At 41.8% G+C, this 20839-nt stretch overlaps 1 protein-coding gene across 1 annotated transcript; it reads left to right on the top strand.

Annotated features, from left to right (window-relative positions):
- Nucleotides 1-11487: 11487 nt before the first annotated feature.
- LOC120403960 (uncharacterized protein F54H12.2-like) lies at nt 11488-12510 on the top strand. Its single transcript, XM_039535984.1, has one exon. The coding sequence runs from the start codon at nt 11488-11490 to the stop codon at nt 12508-12510; it is 1023 nt and encodes a 340-aa protein (XP_039391918.1).
- Nucleotides 12511-20839: the final 8329 nt, after the last annotated feature.

Raw genomic sequence — 20839 nt, forward strand, 5'->3', positions numbered from 1 at the left:
AAGTAAAACAAGTTCCCTCTGTATAAGTGCTCTTCTTTTATGAAGAGATTGTATAAACTCCTCTCACAAATAACCAATATTAACTGCCACCTGTCAGCTTTTTATAATCTTTCCCCCTTTCTTCATAATATGGTCTTGGTCAAATTTTAAAACATTATGGATGCTTTTTTCATTAATTGACTTTTCATGCTCATGAAATAAGGCTGCATAACACTGAAGCTGAGCATTTGAGATGGGCAAGCTGAACAGGCTTCTACCTTTAAAGATCTACAAATGCATCTCAGGCCTGACCTTGAGCCTCCTTGTTGGCAGGAGAATCCTGAGACTGGAAAAACATAGACTTAGTGTTGAGCTGAAGTTTGGGCATTTAATAATGTGGATAAATACCCAGGTGCAGATTGAAGCCTTCAAAATTATTTCACTTATGCCCTGGGCATACTTTGAATCCAAGTTTCCTGATGTGAAAGGTCCTCTGATGCCTTCCATCATGGAATAAATTGAGAGGTACTTTCTTCAGTAATAACTGACTCCAGCGGGCACTGAGTGAGGAAAAATCTTTGATGAAAATAATTAGGGGAAGAGTTAAGGTTGTGCAGGAAACCTTAACTTCAATATTTCCAACTTCAGTTTGAAACCTGATTTTTTTTTTTAACTTTTCTTTTTGTTTGGTTGGTTTGGTTTTTGTTTATAGACTCCTATAAATATTTCACAGTACGGAACTGAAGCACAGAGATTAAGGGCCAGGTTCCAAAAGAACAGAAGTGTAGGGGCACATAAAGCAGCCACAACAGTATGTCTGCTTAGGGACACAGTTATGGTTACACAGATTATGTAGGCAATTGCACATTTGGTTTTGTTTGTGTGTGCCCTTTTAAAAATCTGTCCCTAAGGGACTTGAACACCTCCACACATGGATGAACCCAGAATGAGAAAGCATTAGTTCTACTCTTAATCCTGTGCTCAAAGCACAAGAGAGAGAGATGTACATGCGGGCACACAATCATTTCATTCCTCTCACCTGATTTTGGAGTTCCTTTAAAAAAAGAAAAAAAAACCCATGTATTTCCAGGTTCTGGGTTATTTTCCATATTTTTATAATTGCGAGGTGTAAGATATTTTCCAGTTGCTTTCTCAATTGCATTTATTAAAGTATAGACATCAGAAAGCTCACCCAGGCAAATTTCCTATTGCATTCAGAGGGGACTTAATCCAAGGTTTGCCATAATCTAGGTCAGTAACTTTCCCCCAATAATTCTTCTTTATGAGATGCTCTAAAAGTTTTGACTTGCCTTCCAAACTAACTGATCCTGTTGGGAAATTAAATTGATTAGGATGACATGAATAACTTTATTTCGATGCAAACCTACAATTGGATCAAGGGTTAAAAGCATCTATAATTTTTAAGTATTAACATTAATGGGATAGTCAATTTAAAAATCACAATTTGTTGGAGTATGTTTTGCCTTCTGTTGTTACAAGTGACACCTAAAATTACTGTTATAGAAAAAGAAATGAGTAACAAATGTTTCTTATCTAGGTTTATTTACTTCTTGTATTTGATGGTAATTTGTGCATAGTCAACAACATTGATTCCCAATAGAGAGCGATTCAGCCAGTCAGTCAGTTTAAATGCTTACTGATGTTGTTTCACACACAGCAACAAGGAAGAGAGAAACAGTTTTAAAATCGAAAAATATAATAGTAACACCACAAAACTTTGTCGGGGAACTGACACCAGGGGCACTTGAAACTACTTTTACTCATTTCATAAACTGGCTATATTTCAAGTTGCAGTGTCCTTTCATACACAAACTATAGTAGGAATGCTATAGAAATAAGTACCCACTATAATAATAATAAAAGCTTCATGTCACTGATTATTTTTAGTTGTTTTTAACCTCACCAATATCCTTTTTAAATGGACTAGTTCTTATGTTTTACTATAGAGTGGCAGGGCTACTCTTAAATCCAGCAGAGGGCATCGTTTTACTACAAACTTGAATGGTTAAGTTCCTAGAGTTAGCATAACAGTACATGCCTGCAAGCACAGTGTACAATGAGACTCCACGTGGGTTCAGGAGTCCACAATAGCGGAGCCATTCAGGATTGAAGCCAAAGGCAAGAAATGGGCTTGTGATGTGAGGATCAGGCCCTGTAGATAGGTACAGTTTTAAGAATGAGGTTAATGTTTTTCAAATTTGTGATGGATCTTTAGCCTTTCAAGGCAACATTGATGTAGCTCTACTTTTAAACGCAATAGATTTTTTTAGTGTCTCTTAACTTCACTGTGAAATAATGGTCATAAACCTTTAATTTGGTCATGCCTCTTCCTGTGTCCCACCCCCCAGCCCAAAGTCACCAGGTTACCATATATTTCTTCTAGATTGCCTGATGTTGTCTGGCTCAGTCCTGCAGACCTTACCGCAGCAAAACACTTGTCAATGTTCACATTATTGTAGAGGTGCCATGTATGCTGTTATAGGTAAGAACGTTAGTTTTTCCAGTATAAGTGCCTCTCTTGTGAGGTGTTTTACTCAGCCATAATATTTGACTGGCAAGCTTAAGGGGCCTTTAAAAAAAAATAAAAAAACTTTCAGAGCCATTTGCCATAGACTCCCTGCAGACTGCAAGGTGAAGGTGCTGCAGCAACCTCTCAGGGCTGCAGCAGAGACACCTCTCAGACCCTCACGGAAAGCCCCAAATACAGTCCATTGTTTGTACTGTACATTGATGTCACTGGTTTATTATCTGTATGTTTCCTTCTCTTTCTGTCTTACGGTTTTTTATAGTGCCCCCCATTATACATTGTAAGGGCTGGATAGGTACATGAGAGCTACATAGTGAGGACTCCACAGAGTACTCTTCTGTTTGCTCTTCTAAGGTTCGAGGGAGCTCTGTTTGACATAGCACTTTTCTAACTGATGGGTGAACTGTAATGAGCTCACATCTCTGCTTTACAGGTGATGGCACTGTCTGCCCAGCCAAAGGATCACATTATGACATTGCTGCATGTTAAACTGGGAGGGAGGGGGAAACGCTCTTCAGTCTTGTCTTCTGGTCTTGCATATGTATGTTTTCTTAGGGATTTTGGTTTGTATCTTGAAACCCTTCATTTTTGTCACTGAAGAAGTGAGAGCTGAGAATGTGCCATTGTCACCTTATCCCATTTGTTTAGCTGCTGAAAAAGAAAACCCCTAGCCAAAAGATGAAACCAAAATTTCAGATAGGCTGTTCGCTCAAAAACCCTCTTTTATCTATTTTTTCCCTGGCAAAACCCTGGGCCCAGTTGTGCAAACCTCTTCATGCTGCTGAGTTCTTATCCCTGTAGTCTCACTGACTTCAGTAGAAGTATTCATGTGAATACGGGCCAACATTTACGTATTGTAGAGGAGACAGTTCACAGCTGATAGTTCAGACCCACAAAAGGACAATAAGCAAGTTTAAAGTGTCTACTAATGCTGACAGTGGACCAAAAGTCTTTGGGTATGGCTACACTGGCAAGTTGCAGCGCTGGAAAGCCTCCACCAGCACTGCAATTAGTAAGTGGCCACACCCGCAGGGCACTTCCAGCGCTGCAACTCCCTGGCTGCAGCGCTGGCCGTACACCTCACTCAGCATGGGGAATAAGGATTCCAGCGCTGGTGCTGCAGCGCTGGTCATCAAGTGTGGCCACACACCAGCGCTGTGATTGGCCTCCAGGGTATAAGGATGTATCCCAGAATGCTTTTATAAATTACTCTTTGTTTTGTTATGCAGCATCTCTTTGTTTTGTTGTGAACGAGCTCCGCGGAGCTCCGTTGCCGCTGCTGCTTATCTAAAAAACAAACAGAGCTCCTGTTTGCTGTGATCATCTGTACCTGGCTGTAAACAATCAAATGAGAGGCAGGCAGGCAGTGACTGAAACAGTGGGGAGTCGTGTTGGCTGCAGGCTGTTTGCAATTAAGAGTTAAGACTAAGGGGTTGGAAACATGTTCTGATTTTTCAAGGCAGGAAGCTAAACACACAGTGTTGGCTCCAAAAATCCCCTCTCTCTCTCCCCCCGCTCCCTGTCACACTAGACCCCACTCCACCCCCCTCTTTTGAAAAGCATGTTGCGGCCACTTGAACGCTGGGATAGCTGCCCATAATGCATCACTCCCAACAGCGCTGCAAATGCGGCCACACACCAGTGCAGGTAGCTGTGAGTGTGGCCACACACCAGCGCTGGCCCTGCACAGCTGGATGACCAGCGCTGCAAACTACCAGCGCTGCAAACCATAAGTGTAGCCATACTCTTGCTATCCCCAAATTAGAACCAGCACCGTCACAGCTCACCTTAAGCTGCCATGTATGTTTTAGCACTAACAGATCAGCAGAGAAGATGCCTGCAGGTAACAGTGATTCTGAGGCCAATAAGCCACTTAGCTTCCATGGTGGTCAGCTACTCAGACATGAGCTTAGTGCTGGCATGCTGAGAAAAGTAAAACTTCTGGCTAACCTTTGCAGTGATGGTCACTAGCTATCTTGGCTGCTCCTTTCATGAGCTGTTCTAAAAGATTTTTTTAGTTGTGCAGGGGATATGGGCAGGGATAAAACAAGCAATCTGGAAACTTATGAATGTATTTTTAATTTCCTTGGTGTTGGATACAGTCATATGAACACTAACTGGGCAGAAACCCACTGATAATGCATTCACAGCAACGAAAGCTGGTGTGTGACATCTGAAAGCAGATAGGCAAACACATTCATATGATTTTCCTGTTGCAGGTGTTCTTTTTCATTCTTTCTTTCTTTCTTTTTCTTTCTTTCTTGTTCTCTGTTTTCTTTTTTGCCTCCAATTATTAAAAAAAAAAAAGACAGCTCATCCTGCCTGCTCTGTGCTAGATACCTCTAGTTTATAGCCCCCACTTTCTTACCTTTTATATGCTATGCTGCTGATTTTTTTTTTTTTAAGGTACAGCACTGAGCCAGATCCACTCCAGATTATACTTGCTTCAGCTGAAATAAAGCAGAGTCCCTGACCATGGAAAATTCAGCAAGTGCAATAGTATGGTAGTGGGAGATGGTTGCTATTTCTTCTCCTTTGGGGGGTGGGGGGGAAGAAAGGCTTGAAACCCTGTTCTCCCCAAAAATTGGGTGATTCTGTCCAAGGATGGTGGAATACATTTATTCAGCAAGTTCCTCATGCACCACTAAGTGGTGGGGCTCCTGTTTAGTCCCCAGAAGAAAGTTGCCTGTTGCGAGATTATTCAACATCAGTGAGGTTAAATGTAGCCCACTAACTTTGTATTTTTAATAAGTTAAATTAAAAATACCCAACTTTAAGAGAAGGATTTAGATGTTGGTCCCAATCCTGTACTAAGATTCATAAGAAGCATAAATTAAAGTTACTAATGTGTGAGTATCTGACCCTGCTTTCTGAGGATCACCCAAATGCAAGACACCAAGTTATATGGTACAAGTTGGCAATAATTAGAGTAAGATTGTTTGAATACTCCTGAGAGGCAGGCTCCCCTGATGCCTGGAATCGATAGAGAAGATGCACGGACATTTTTCTACATATGTACATGTTCTATAAGGTAGGGTATGACAAGAGGGAATCCCATGTTTAGTTGGCTTTTACTGACCCTAACAATTATTCAAGAGCTAACTATTAAGTCAAGATATTTTGCTGTTGGAAAATTATCCTATGTTTTTTCCCCTTTCAATGTAATCTGAAAGGCTCATTCATCACGCAATTACAGCTGGTAGCTTGTTTGATATTTTGATACCACAGTGTGAAATGGACATTTATCCCTAAGGAATGGAGCTGCAATTCTTTTCTACCTTGCATCTCTCCCTTTCCTCTGACTATGCTAATTTCACAGTTTGATTTTTTTTTTAACTGAACTGAAAGCCTTGCCTACCATCCAGCACCAGTTGGTGATACTCCCTATGTGTCAGAAATTGCTACTGACATTTCAATTTTGCTTTATTTTTCCCCTTTCTTTGATAGTATTATAGAGAAAATTTACATTTGAATAAAAAGCAAATAGTGCATGTCAGAATAAGCATGGGAGAATGTCAAATTGTTTTTTTCCCATTACAACTCTATTTCGAATAGGGTAATGCAATTAAAGGATAATTACTAGAAGTGCAAAGCCAAGGTTATGATCAGAAATGGTTACCCTTTCACTTAAGTCCTGTCTTGCTAAATAAAATATTCCTATGGGGCAAGTTACTGTGCTAGAAAATACAAGACACATATCCAGAAGCAACCAAATGTTTGGCACAGCCAGAAGGAGTGCAGATTTTGTGTATAAATGACCATATTTAGAGAAGATGAAAGACTAGGTGAGATTAGTTTTCCTTAGATTTATTGCTCTGATTAATAATGTGATAAATTAGCTTTAGGACATAATATTAATTAACAGTATATAAGTTACATTTTATTGCCAGTAACATAACAAGCTTTGAAATAGTAGTCAGTCTAAATTGCTGACATGTTTTTCTATATTCTGAGCTGTAGTTTCATTTCTCTTGTGTCCAGATAAGGCATGAGCAACAAAATACTGAGAAAAAAACTATTATAGACTCCACAAAGCTACCTGCAACCGTTTATTGTTAACTTAGCCATATGCTTAGCCAAATGCTATTATTAAACTAGAGTCTAGTCAAAAGTAGTACTAAAAGGAGGTTGTCTCACCCATGAAAGTGATTCAACATGGCAGCCTGGCTGAAAAACAGAATAATATGTCACTAACTGGAAAATGCACATCATTTCATGCTTACGGGGGAGGGATAGCTCAGTAGTTTGAGCATTGGCCTGCTAAAACCAGGGTTGTGAGTTCAATCTTTGAGGGTGCCACTTAGAGGTCTGGGGCAAAAATCAGTACTTGGTCCTGCTAGTGAAGGCAGGGGGCTGGACTCAATGACCTTTCAGGGTCCCTTCCAGTTATATGAGATAGGTACATCTCCATATGTTATGTACAGTCAACCTGATTCTGATCTCAGCTACTGCATCACTGGCAATCCAGATAGTTCTACTGAAGTCAGAGTTACTCCAGGTTTACATTTATGTGAATGAGATCAGAATCTGGCTCATTGGATCTAGCCTGGAAACAAATGGATTTCAGAAAGGGAGGAATTTCTCTCCCCAGCCTCTAGCCCTATTAGATAAGAATCACCATTATGAGTCAAGTTTTCAAAGCTTAAGTTTACCTTTCCCAGGGTTGCTTTAGGATTTGTGGAGAGCAATGTGACGTAGATATGCACTGTGCATCATGAGGGGAGTGGTGTCCATAGGACGTCAAGATAGCTGTTTTTCACTAGAAGCAGGAAGTTTGAGCAACTGGGAAGAGGATTCAGCACACTTGTCACTACTGGCAGGGCATAGGCGGTCCAGAGGGGCCTTTGGCAGTAGGAGTTGGAAATGGTTTTCCTTATAGGAGGAGTTGGGGGCAGGGGATCAATATCCATTATTAAGTAGGTTAGGCAGCGTTTGGATGCTGTTCAGGCAGAGTTAGGAGTACAGTCATTAAATAAATATTACCATAATCCATGTTAGCATTGTCTTGTTGCCTAGCCCTAGTTCACACACTGGCTGGCTTCCCTTGCTGCTTCTCCTATCGTCAGATATTCCTGTGGCCAGGCTGCTTGTCTGATAGGCCCTAGTCCACCCCATGATGCTGGTGGGCTTCAGGGATGGACTCTCTAGTGTGCTTTTTCTTCTGACCAGATGGCCCTCTGCAAAACTGCCTCTTCTGAGGGATAGAGCTCCTTAGGGCAGCATCCCAAACACCATGGCTGCCTGTGCAGCTGCACATGCATAGGGGGTGTAAAATTGTGTTTGTTTTTTCCTGATGAAAGATTCTGCAGAAACCCTGGCTTCCATAATCCTCCACAAGTATTAACTGAGTGTTAGAGAAATAAGTCGTAATGGTGTGGTTCTTAAAATTCCTCCATCAAGTGTATTAAGCAAATATCACTAGAATTAGGGGCGAGCCCAAGCTGATAGGTGCAGATGCAGATCTGGATCTGAATTTACCCAGAGTGTGGGATTATTGAAATTCTGCTTTTTGGTTTGGGTTCATAAAGAAGTCTGTAACAGTGCTTGAACAGTCCTTACAATTATTATTATTTATTTATTTTTATTGTGATAGCACCTAGAAACCCCACTCAACGATCAGGACCTCAGTGTGCTAGGTGCTGTACAAACATACAGTAAAATGAGCTTACAGTCTAATTCATGATTCAGTTTTCTCCTGCCTCATCATCTATAGTGGGCTAATGGGAGGCTGGCAGGAAGTGTGGCCCAAATGTTAAAAAAGAAAAGCAGCATGCATTATAAAATGTAAATCAGATTTTTTAGTAAATTTAGTAAAATGGGTAGAGATTTTTTTTATATTTTTAACCTGACTCTGCTGCTTTAAATTAGCATGTAAAACAAAATTATATGAGGACACAAGTATTCGTCATACACACAGTCAACATGTATAATAGGATAATGACTAATGTGGGCATCACCCAAAGGGAGCCCCCACTACTTTAAAATAACATCTCACTGCAACTGATAGTAGTATAAAGGACCTAATATCAATCAAACATAGGCCCTGCCCCTTGGCACCCTGCCCACCTGTCACTCTAAGACCCGCCTCCTGGAGGTATTACTTCTGAGGTCAAGATGGACACGTGACTGGAAGCAAAGGGTATCATGTGACCTCTCTGAGAACTCCTCCCACCACCCTCTACCAATTAGGATGGGCTTTGCCCGCATAGAACCACCCCGAGAGGAGATTTGACCAATCATAGGGTGTTCCAGGGCAGGGTGATCCAACTGGACGTGGGTTGGTGACCCCTCTAAAAACTCCTCCTTCCACTCTCTACCAATCAGGATGGATTTCAGCTGCAGAGGACCTCCCCAAGAGTGGATTTGACCAATCAGGGGGTAGGTGAGTTCCAGGGTGGGGTGACCCATCCAGAAGAGGGTTGTGTGACCCCTCCAAGAGCTCCCCCTACCACCCTCTACTAATCAGAGCGCAGCACCACCCCCAGAAGACCCAGCACCATGTGGAAGAGGCCATTTCATTCCAAAAGCGTGTGTTTTAGAAATCGTGGAAACAGTGAGAGGAAACATGAATTCCTTCACTCGATCCTGAAACCCAAGTGCTTGTAAGGCAGCCTGACGAGAGTGACAGGCTCTCGTTGTCCACCCCATGGAGGAAGGTGACCACGGCTCATGGGAGTCACCGGTGGACAAGGTGAACGGAACAGACATCGCTCAGGTAAATGAACGATTAAGAAGTGACAGTCAAGGATGGGGTGTAATGGGGTTACAAACCAACCTGGGGTTGCATAAATCTAAAAACAAGCAGTTGGGGGGGTTACACTGTTTCTTTTCTGAAAATTTCTTGACAGCTTGATGATGCCTTTCTAGAGGCCTTTGAGAGCTTACACGCTGGTAGCCCTGTGAGAGTAAATCTATCATGCATCAGCTGTTTTTGCTGGTGTCTGAGACACAGATCTCAAGAGGACAATCCAGAAAAGGACAAAATGGAAGAATGAACCAGTTCAGACTCCCTAATTGTAGGGGTCATGGCATCCATTTTTGCAGGAGGCTGTAAAAGGGTGTGATAAACCAGGTGATTAAAGAAAACCTGTTTATATTTGTCAATATGAATATGTCCCCTCCTTATTTGTGTTAGTAAAAGATGGTACAAGTAACAGTCATGTCTACACAGACAGCTCTGTTGAAGAAAATATATTACACCCCTCAGGAAGTTGGGAGCTTTGGCAGGGTGAACCCTCATTTTCAAGCGGCCAAAAAGCACAGTAAAGCTTTGAATAGAAGACAGGTAACAGCTTGGCTTTCAGACCAGGATGCTTACGCTTTACACAAACAGGCTCGAATATGTTTTAAAAGAACCAAGACCATCGTTTCAGATGTGGATGCACAATGGCAGGTAGATTTGGTGGATATGCACCGGTTCTCCAAACACAACAGTGGTTTTAAGTACATCTTAGCAGTGATAGACGTTCTATCCAAATATACCTGGGCCTTAGGCCTAAAAAAAACGAGACGGGATTTACAGGATTGAAAAAGTTCTAGTGGAGAAAGGAAAAGGGAGAAAAAAAGCTACTAGTGAAATGGTTGGGGTGGCCCGAGAAGTTTAACACTTGGATGGAAGCTTCTCAACACTGTGACATTTAGATATGAACAAAAACGATTCTTCCTGCAAAGAGAAAGAGAGAAAGATGAGCGACAGTGGGTTTTACATCAGTTTGCCTAGTAACACCAGCTCTGGCGTTTTTCCCCAAAACACCAGCTCAAACTTTTCAATATGGCTAATTAAGCCCTTGGATCTCCCGGGTGCCTGGGAGGTGGGGTTAGTGGAGATATAATACCCGCACAGCTGGAATACTATCAATGAAGACACTCCTTTCAAAATCACCTTTGAAGATATGGTGAAGAGTTTCATCCTATGACAAGGTTATCACTCATCCATATCCGAATTACTGGATCATATGAACAGTACCAGGGATCCTCATCCTCGACCGCCTGAGGTGGTCATGAACTACGACCCCGTGGGTAGAAAAGTTAGACTTAAATCCACCAATTTTACTTATATATTTTCTACTGGTGGGGAGCTAGCTAACATTCTGGGTTTGGGCCCCAAGTGTGGCATCTAAAAAATCCCCTTCTCGGCAGACATCACAAGAGGTTTCAACTCCTTGTATCTTTACACGGATATCATAGAACACCAGTTTGTGGGGGACTTTTTCATTATCCTGTTATTCTGTGTTCCTGTCCTAGGAAGGAACAATGAGTTTGTCACCATCACCCACGATAAACCTCATTACATCCCTGTCAGTAAACACCCCATCGACACCATCACCACTGAAATAAAGACAGATCAGAACAGACACATCTCATTTTGCTTCAGCAAGGTGATCGTCAAGCTGCACCTCTGTTCCTGGAGAGAGAGAGAGAGAGGTTTCTAAAAAGCAAAGCGCTATGGTGACCCTAAAAAATTACGGCAACCCCACTGTCTACAGCAACTATTACAAAGCCCAGGCTAGATCCACCCCTCCTGGATATCATGGGGCCCCCATGATGGACGGGGCTGGTATGGGCAGAATATTCCATAGCCTCTTTCGAAAAACCATACTGCTTTTGAGGAGGGGGCTAGAGATTATTAAATCCCACGTAAAATCGCCACTCAAAACATAGCATAGCACTGTTCTGGAGAAGGTGAGGAATCCAGCTGCACAGGAGCAATCAGGGCTGATGTACGTTAAAAGGAGGAAGAGAAAGAAAAATGCATCATACCCGTGACACATTGGTCCTCCGAAACCCTTTAAAAGAAAGGCTTTGATGCGCAGGGCCAGCCATAAGTGAAAGTCCAAGAGGAAGCCTGGGCGAAAGAGGAGACGCTCTCTACCTGGTTAAAGAGAGATATTTTAGTTAATAAGGCTTTTGTTCACTGCGGGTCTGAAGAGTGCACCAAATCCAAACTAGTCTTGTCCCCTATGCAGACAAGCATTGAGAAAAGCATCTACATCAAGGTGCCACCTCTATTGGCCATTATGGAGGCTGCCCCCATAGACTTTTTTATAGCAGGGAATGGCATAGATCATATGGATTTAAACAACACGCTGCTGTACCTTTGTTGCAAGACTGTAAAAGGAGATGGAACTGAACTTGCCGGGGATGCCGAGGTGGGCCTGGTGAATTACCCCGTGGCATCTATTTTCAGTCATTTGGATGTCACGCTGGGAGATTGCCTCGTAAGCCAAAGCAACAACTGTTACCCTTACTGGGCCTTTATAGAATCGGTGCTCAAACAGCGACGACACCCTCACCACACAGTTTTCTGCCGGCCTGTTTACAAAGACACTCCCAGACAACACAAAGAAATGGAGTTGGATGGCAGTAATCTAGGGTTTGTGAGGTGGGCAAAGCTGATGGCCCTGAGCAGGATAATAGAGTTGTTGGGTCATCTACACGACAACTTGTTTTTTCAAGAAAAACTTTTGTTGAAGAGAGTGGATGTGAAAATTAAACTGACACACAGTAAAGACGCCTTCTGTTTAATGGGTGATGCAGCCGAAGGCTTTAAACTGCACTTTGTATCAGCGTCCCTCTTTGTGAAGAAAGTATGGGTGGCCCCCGGCATCTGTCTTGGGAATGTGCAGGCCCTGCTTACCGCTAATGCTAAATACTCTGTGGACCGTGTGGAAATGAAAGTGTTTAGCATCCCATCAGGCAGCAGGGTCAGTAACCAGGAGAACCTGTTCTTGAGACAGTTATCCAAAATGCTTGTCCTAGGGTTTGTGGATAATGATGCCTTTAACGGAAGTTATGCTAAAAGCCCCTTTCATTTTAAACATTATGATATTCATTTTGTGGCCTTGTATGTGGATGGTGAACAGGTATCAACCAAGCCTCTGCAACCAGACTCTGAGGCCGGACGCTGCGTGAGAGAGTACAGGAGTCTGGTACAGACAGCTGGTAAATACATGAAAGATCGTTCTCTGTTAATCAACCCATGATGAGTTTGCACAGGGTTACACCTTGTTTGCCTTTGACCTGTCTCCCAACCAGGAATGCGCCGGTGACTATTCCCTGATTAAAACCAGGAACCTGAGAGCAGAAATATGTTTTGGGAAGGCTTTGACGGTCACCATCAATATGATCGTGTATGGAGTTTGACAGTATCATAGAGATAAATCAGAGGAGAAATGTTCTGTTTGACTACATGTGAATATGGACACCACGCAACTCTCACGTGCCTTATCAGTGGACCCTTACACAAAAGAGAATTTCTTAGATGTGTTCCCTTGTGATTGGCTCTCTGGCAGCAAGCTGTCTGAGACCCTAGGTTTGGTGGTCAACACACATCCGTACAATCAACCAGGGGAACACTGGCTCAACTTGAATTTGGCAGAGCATAACCATGAAAAGTTTTGACTCATACGGGCATCCCCCCAAATAGTGTGTTGTTTCCTAGAAGCATTATGAAATTTTTAAGCAAAAATGCCACCGACATTGTGTTTCACACTAGACAATTACAAGACCCCTGCTCCGTCACACTGCATGTTTTCGTTACATCACCATAGCAAGGATTTATCTTTTGACCAGATTTTAAAATTGTATTCTAATGACTTAGTGCAAAATGACTGGATGTTGATGAATTTTGTAAAAAATATAAAATGTAAATTCTCAGGCATGCCTAACCTCACTTAAAACATGTTTCAACAAACCCAGACGTGTGTATCTTGCAACGATTTTCATAGCCATGTTACCCAATAAGGCACCCCAGGTGAGGGGTTTAAAGACAACTGATGTTTGGTGGGTTTTTGTTCTTTTTTTATTTCTTTTTAAAACAATGACCAATTCAGAAAAAGTACATGTAGATATTCATTTTTTGAAAAAAATTTTAAAGCAAAAAATCATCAGTTTTAAATTTTTATTTTTTTTTAGAACATGAAAAACATTACACACTGAGCCATTCAGGTCTTTTAGTCAATTTTCATTTTTCAGACCGCAAAAAAAGCATCAATGTTTCTCGATCACCTCTGATGTAGGTGGTCGAGGCCTTCAGGCATTTAAAAAGATCTGTCGGCCACGTTGCCCATAACGGAAGATGGGCCATTCAGTTCCACTATGGCATTCATAAATACATCCCATCCTTTACGTACGTGTCTGCTAGGAACAGAGCACGTCTGAGTGACGGTCCTGACTAAGTCAAGCATGTTAGAACCATTAACCATCAAGCCTTTGTACACAAAAGCCCCTTTATCATTCCAAAAAGAGAGATTTTTATCCTGGCCCAGCTTATTTAGCAATACTAATGCATTCTTCCTATAACGCTTATTCACGTTATCCAACACCTCCTGAGCAACAGAGTCTGAGGTCTTTGGTGTTTCGGGGGGTTTGGCAGTCACTCTGTTCCTGTTCCAGTAGAAACAGACTTATTTTCCCTTTATCCACATCACTCTGCTTCACGTACTTTAGGTACCTTTGAAGCACAGCGCTGTAAAGTTTAGCCTCTTCGTATTCGGCTAAATCAGTCCTTGGAAGAACAGACTTCATTTCAGCATCCAGTAAGTGAGTTGCTGTTGTTTTGATATTTTCGTCTGCCGGAGGGGTAGGCCTTAATTGCTCCAACTGGCGGCTGGGCACAAGGTACATTTTTTCTGCATACTCCATTATTGATTAGTCAAAAGCCCCGTTATCAAAACTTAAGAGATCCGATAAAATCATAATAGTGGATTTCTTCACTGGGGTTAGGTTTGTAATATACATGGATGGCATTAGTCCTCCCCCGAAAAAGAGCATCCCTAGGCATGAGAGGCTGAGGCAGCTGAGCTTGGTTTAAGAAATGTGTGTCATCACCTCCCACTCGTGCTCCCAGAGGGTCCTCACTGCATAACGAAGTCTTTTCAGATAGTCAGTCTTGAGCCGCGTCTTGTAATAAAGAAACCCAAAACCTGTCCCCATTGTAGGGTTCTGTGCTTTTTCACAATAACAGGCGACACAGCCGTGGAAAAAACACCTGTTAAACTCAAAGGCTGTGCATACCCTGTCAACGACAGCATAACCGTCTAGAAAGTAGGGGCCTACCTGTAATTCCCCACCCTGTAAAGCATGCCATATCTCTATATTTTCTTTTTAGCGGTATACAACAGCCACTGAATAGAGGGGGTCAAATGTCTCTTTTTCTGCCTCTGACAGTTGTCTGGAGGGAGAAGAGCTACTGTGTTAGGATGCAAAAACATAAACCTGTACATAGCCATGCAAGCAGATGCCAGCATTATGTACCAGAAAGGATCTATACACAATTTTACCTCTGTGAATTTACCAGGGCCCATCTCTAAAATATCTCCCATCTATGTCATTTTCATGATCTTTTTTCTGTACAAGATAAAAGGCTTGTCTCAAAATTTTGACATCCTGCCGACAATATGCAAGTTCTTTCTGCAAGTCAAACATCTCATATCTGTTGTCCCAATACCAGTCAAGAAATTCTGCTATCTATGTCATAGTTCTCCACCCTGGACATAGGCCCCACATAATTTTGGTTTTCTAAAGTGTTAAAAAAATGTGGGAAATATCCTTTGCAACCTTCAAACCCCATCGTCTGTGGGAGCTTGCTAAGCCTCATGGGCAAGAGGTTGTAAGAGTCTATAAAACGAATGCCCAGGGCATTCCACACACATAACTTCCACACACATAAGTTTACTACCTGAATTATCAGTTCTAGGCACATCTTTTCCTTCAGTAACTCTCTAACGACGAAGTACACATCGTAACCTTTGGAATTGTGCTCGAGGAGCATGTAGTCCCAGCACTTTTTGCCAATAAAGGTCTTAACAAAAGTAGGACACTCACCGCCCTTAAATTCCCAGGATTTTTCTGGCTTTAGGGACATAGAAAAAATGTAATTGGGCACATGCAACCCCGTCTTCTGCTGCACTGAAAATTGTAAAAAATATACTTTTCTGATGATTCGTGCTTTCTAATGCTATCCATAAAACACAGGTGGCTGCCTATGTCACCGTGATCAAACCCTAACACTGCTTACAATGCCTCCCTTTGCACCTGTGCCCCTTGTCCATGTAAGACTGACACTGATCACAATGTTTTAGACAGGCATTCAACTTGTTTTTTTCAATGCACAATCAACGTGTCTATCTAAAGACTCTTTGGAGCAACAATACTGTCTACAACTAGGACTCCATGGCCACACTGTCTGAGCATGTCGCACTCAAGCAGAGGCAGCAACAGTACCTGCAAGGGTGGTCATGACTGTGCAACATGTAGCAAAACTCACAATTTTTCACATCAAACTTTTTCACATCCAGAACCCCATAATAATGCTCATCATGCAACAGGATGAAAAAAAGTCTTGGGGAACCCTGGGCCTCCCGTTTTAAAAAAAATCCCACCCACCTTTTGCCACATAAATTACCACCTGTATGTTGCCTCCTAAATGCTGTTCAAATGTTCCTATGTTGCTGAGCATAATCTTTTTTTGATCTGACCACCCCAGTTTCTCATGCAACTTTCTCACCGTAACAATTCTGCATCCGTGGGTTTACAGTCGGACGTGACGGCCAACAGCCCACCCGCAAAACACAGATCGGTACCGGTGTCAGTCAGGTCTACTAAACGCCGTCTCTTTTTATGGATGATTTGACTATTGAGGATAGAATTTAAAACACTATGACCACCCACACCTAGGTTTTTTACAACTGTCACAATGAGGTGCAATGTCCCATCCACATGCAGCTCTCCATTACTCTAACAGCTTTGAGGTCTGGTTTAAGAAGTCTTCAGCAGACAACTCATCCCTAGTTCTTCTTACCAAAAACAAAGGGTTGGTTAAATTAAGACTCTCCAAACGTAACTGAACATAATCATCAGGGGCTACTGTACTGTTAATGTCATCGAGAACTAACTGTATCTCCCTGTGTATGGCTTCAATGACCTGCTGAGCTGAATTTATTCACTCAAAATTGACAAAACAAAATTCCTCACAATACACCAACCCCCCAAATCTAGGTAATTTCCTTTGCCAGCTTCTCATTTGCTCCATATACGTGTCTGTTTGGGGGTCTGCATCTGCATTTTCAGGGTTTCTTGGGGGTTCCTCTATAGGACCACCATCTGTGTCTTCTAAGTCAGATGCTATTTGAGAGTCGGACTACAAGGCGCCAACATGAGGATCATCAGGAGTAGACCGGGACCTGTCTAGAGAGCCTTCTGGGGAATTTTCTAAATCAGACTGTGTGTGGCGGTGTCTCTGTAGCTCTGACTACAGCAGTGTCAGGAGAGCTGCCCATCCCTGATTAAGAAAAACAGATGTTCCAATTTAGCATCAAACAAACATTTTACAAAACTTAACTTTACCACCTTTCTCACCCACACCGGTGTATTTGCTTAAAATACAAAACCTTACAAAATCACCAAACCAATAAGCAAAATATATTTACTGGGCTTCATCCATCCATCAGCCATTGCTGCTGGTGAATTTTCCTTTCCAGCTGTCTCTTTCCTTTTTCCCCTTGTATTTGGGCCTTTGGATTAAAGAACAAACATTTTTAGTTAGAATTATTCCCCAATTAAATTCAAGTCCCTATTCAATCTGTGTTATACTTGGTGCTTTTTAATGTAACAGTAATAACCACAACTATAGTTAAAAATGGGGTTTTACCTGGCCCTGGTGAAAAGCAGCTTGAAGTTGCTATTTCCATGCTAAACAGATCACACTGCAATAAAGATAGGTACCATTATTTAGTAAGGACAGCGTGGACAAAGAATAACATGATATAATATATATTTTCAGAGTTAAAAACAAGCAGCATACCTACTCTTGCAGTCCAACAGCTATTCTGTTCAAGATAGTTTCTGTTGAAAGACGACAGTCTCAAAATACCTGAGGTTTTTATACCATCCAAACTCTTTGTTTCAGAATCTGCAGTTAGCAGGTTGATTCAATCACATACAACTCTGAATTAACAGGTTTCAGAGTAGCAGCCATGTTAGTCTGTATCCACAAAAAGAACAGGAGTACTTGTGGCACCTTAGAGACTAACAAATTTATTTGAGCACAAGCTTTCGTGGGCTACAGCCCACTTCATCAGATGCATAGAATGGAACATATAGTAAGAAGATATATATACACATACAGACTCTGGTTCCTTGGACTCTGTATGTATATATATCTTCTTACTATATGTTCCTGAGGTTTTATTTAAACTGTCCAATAGAGTTCTACCAACTCCTGGGGTTATATTTCAGTTAATATTAATCAGAGCTCACCATCCCCACCCACCCAACTCCCTTACAGTGGGTGTACACCCATCAAACTTAATTACTGATCACTAATACGTTTAACCCTGATGGCAACAAGGGTGGGTAATCTAGACCTACAGATTCAATAGAGTCACCCTCGCTATTCAGTGGGGGTGTGGTTAAACAGTCAGCTCTATTTTATTCAAACACATGTCTCAAACATCCCTGTTTTATATAGAAGCATTTTTTTTGCTTTTATTTTAAACACATTTTGGTGTGGGGGTTTCTCCTCAAGATTCTACTACACACATTTCAGCTTTTTGCTGTAAACTGGTCTCTTTTATACAAAGACACAAGAGCTAGTTTCTCAAACTATTTTTTTATTTAAAAGACGTACAGCCCCTTGAAAACAAACCAAGATGCTCCATCAAACTTTTATCTTAATTAAGGGCCACACAGATCTTCTAACAGAAACACAGATAGTTACAAAGCCCTTTTCAATATTTTTTTATTTACAGCTACCAAGTTTTATATTGCATGTTTGTCCCCTCACCATTCTCTAACTTAATCCTTTTAGATTTCTTACAAATAGTCTTTCTTAAGTAGGGTTCTGTAACTTTTTGTGCGGACCAGATGGTCAATATAATGCTGTAAGCAGGCATCTTACGGTTTGGTCATTTTCTTTAAAATACTGTCAGGGTCTTGACCGAATTGCACAGCATTTACAAAGGTCATGCCTTTTGCTAAACTTTCTTGGGTTAGGCACAGACATTGCAAAGTATAACCTATGGCAATAACAGTGTTTAATAAGCTTTCCAAACACAGGTCAGCGCACAGGTCCTGGAGCCTGCAGTTTATATCCTCTGAAGTCCAACTCACATAGTCATGATGCCGTTGGGCTGGCATGTCTATGACAGAGCTCTCACAATCTTCAAAAAGCTTTCCCCTAAAGCAGTGATTAAGGACAGCAGAAACAGCAGCATGTACAATAGAACACATGACTTTTTTATGCTCACAATGTGGCACTGGCTCAATTAGTTCCATGCTAAGCCTCTTCCTTAAATCCATATAGTCATCCTCAGCATCCTTGTCAATGATTTGTACTGACATTGAGCAAAAGCAAGATGGGCCCAATTCGTCTTTCTTCACTTTCTCCGTGGATGGTCAAAGGTCCTCAGAGCTCAAACAAAGTCTGAAATTCTCATGGGGGTGGTGAAAGAGTCCGTGTTTCCTCTCAGCGTTTCCATGAATTCTAAAACATGCATTCTTGGAACAAAATGGCAGTGCTGCACTCTGATTGGTAGAGGGCAGTAGGGGGAGCTCTTAGAGTGGTCACATGACCCTGTTCTGGGCAGGTCACCCTGCCCTGGAACTCCCCCCAGTTGGTCAAATCTGCTCTCAGGGAGGTCCTCTGTGGCTGAAACCCATCCTGATTGGTAGAGGGCAGTGGGAGGAGTTCTTAGAGGGGTCACATGACCTACTTCTGGGCAGCTCACCCCGCTCCAGAACACCCCTTGATTGGTCAGATCTCCTCTCGGGGTGGTCCTATGTGGGGCAAAACACATCCTGATTGGTAGAGGGTGGTGGGAGGGGTTCTTAGAGGGGGTCACATGACACCCTTTGTTTCCAGTCATGTGTCTGTCTTGATCCCAGAAATAATACCCCAGGGGCAGTTCTTAGGATGCGACCTGAGAGGTCAGGGGTTGGGCCTATGTTTGATTGATGGTAGGCCCCTTATACTACTGAGGAGCACATAGTGTTCCTGCATGTTTAAAATGGAAGAACAAGACTCTCCATTTGGGAATAATGATTCCCAAGGAACCAAGACATGGAAGGAGAGCTACTGTGTTGGACAGCTTCCCTGGTCTTTCCTTTGGAAAAAGCCCTTATCCTGCTAATTGGATGAATTACATTTAAAACAGGAAAGCTAAAATGTCTCATTTAGTCTCATTGTTGTTGGAATCCTTTGACCATAGTGAGCTACAGAAAAACTTCAGGATTGATCTGGAGTACACAGAACCCATTTTCTGTTAAAGTGTATTAATGCCAGGGTCTGTGCAATTAGTGAAAAGTCAATTCCCATTACTAGTTAACACTATTGAATATCTGCTTTCTTTAATAAAAAGCCATGTCCAATATAAAGAGTGTAAATCAATAAGCAGCTACATTTAAATCTATTCTGCCTTCTCGTAAAATACACAGACACACTACACTCTTAAAGCCTAAATGTCTGCCAAAAATGCTGTGTTCTCACATGCTTCTGAATAATGTTCTGGTTGCTTCTGTGTTTCAGTTCTTAATCAGCAAATAATTTACTAATTTCTAAAAGCTTTTCGGTAAAACTGCCAATTTTTGGTAAAATGTTTGTGTTAATTTAGTACCCATCAAAAGTGCTTGAATGGCTGAACTCTTGTATAGAGCTGAATCCTCTACTTAGTTAGAAATGGGTACAAACCCAGGCACTAGAAATACAGGCTTGCCTGCATTGTACCACCAATTTGCCCCACCCTGACCCGAATTGTCCATACCAATTCAGTCGTTGGTGCCTCTGATTAGACTGCTTACATGTTTGTTAATTAGTGCTAATTGTAGTTTTTATGATGGGGACAATTTTCTAGGGACAGGATTACGGGCCTCATGCAAAAACCATTAAAATCAATGGAAGTCTTTTGGATCAGAGATGCCACCGATCATTTTGGAGAGGCTACCATACACACTGGTGCATAGTGACAAGGGTTAGAATTGAACTAGCTGATCTAGCGATGACCTTTGTATTTTATTTTGATAGATATTCCCCCGCCCCATGACTGAATTGGAAAGCTACAGTGTATTATATTGGAGGTGTAATATAAACTGGATGCAAACCATTATCTTTTGTCATCATGTTCTCAGCTTTTCCTGAGATGAAGTCCAACGGTGAGAGAAAAATACATTTGATTTTACAAGTATTTGCTCTTCAGTATTAAACAGTAGTGTGCAGATCTCTATAACTATTCAGCTGGAACCATATGTCAGTATCCATTCAACTGAAGTTGTTGCCCAATTGAAAACGCTCTGTGCTAGTAACTTCCTCACATGAGG

Source organism: Mauremys reevesii, linkage group 4 (assembly GCF_016161935.1).
Source record: "Mauremys reevesii isolate NIE-2019 linkage group 4, ASM1616193v1, whole genome shotgun sequence".
Lineage (NCBI taxonomy): Eukaryota > Metazoa > Chordata > Testudines > Geoemydidae > Mauremys > Mauremys reevesii.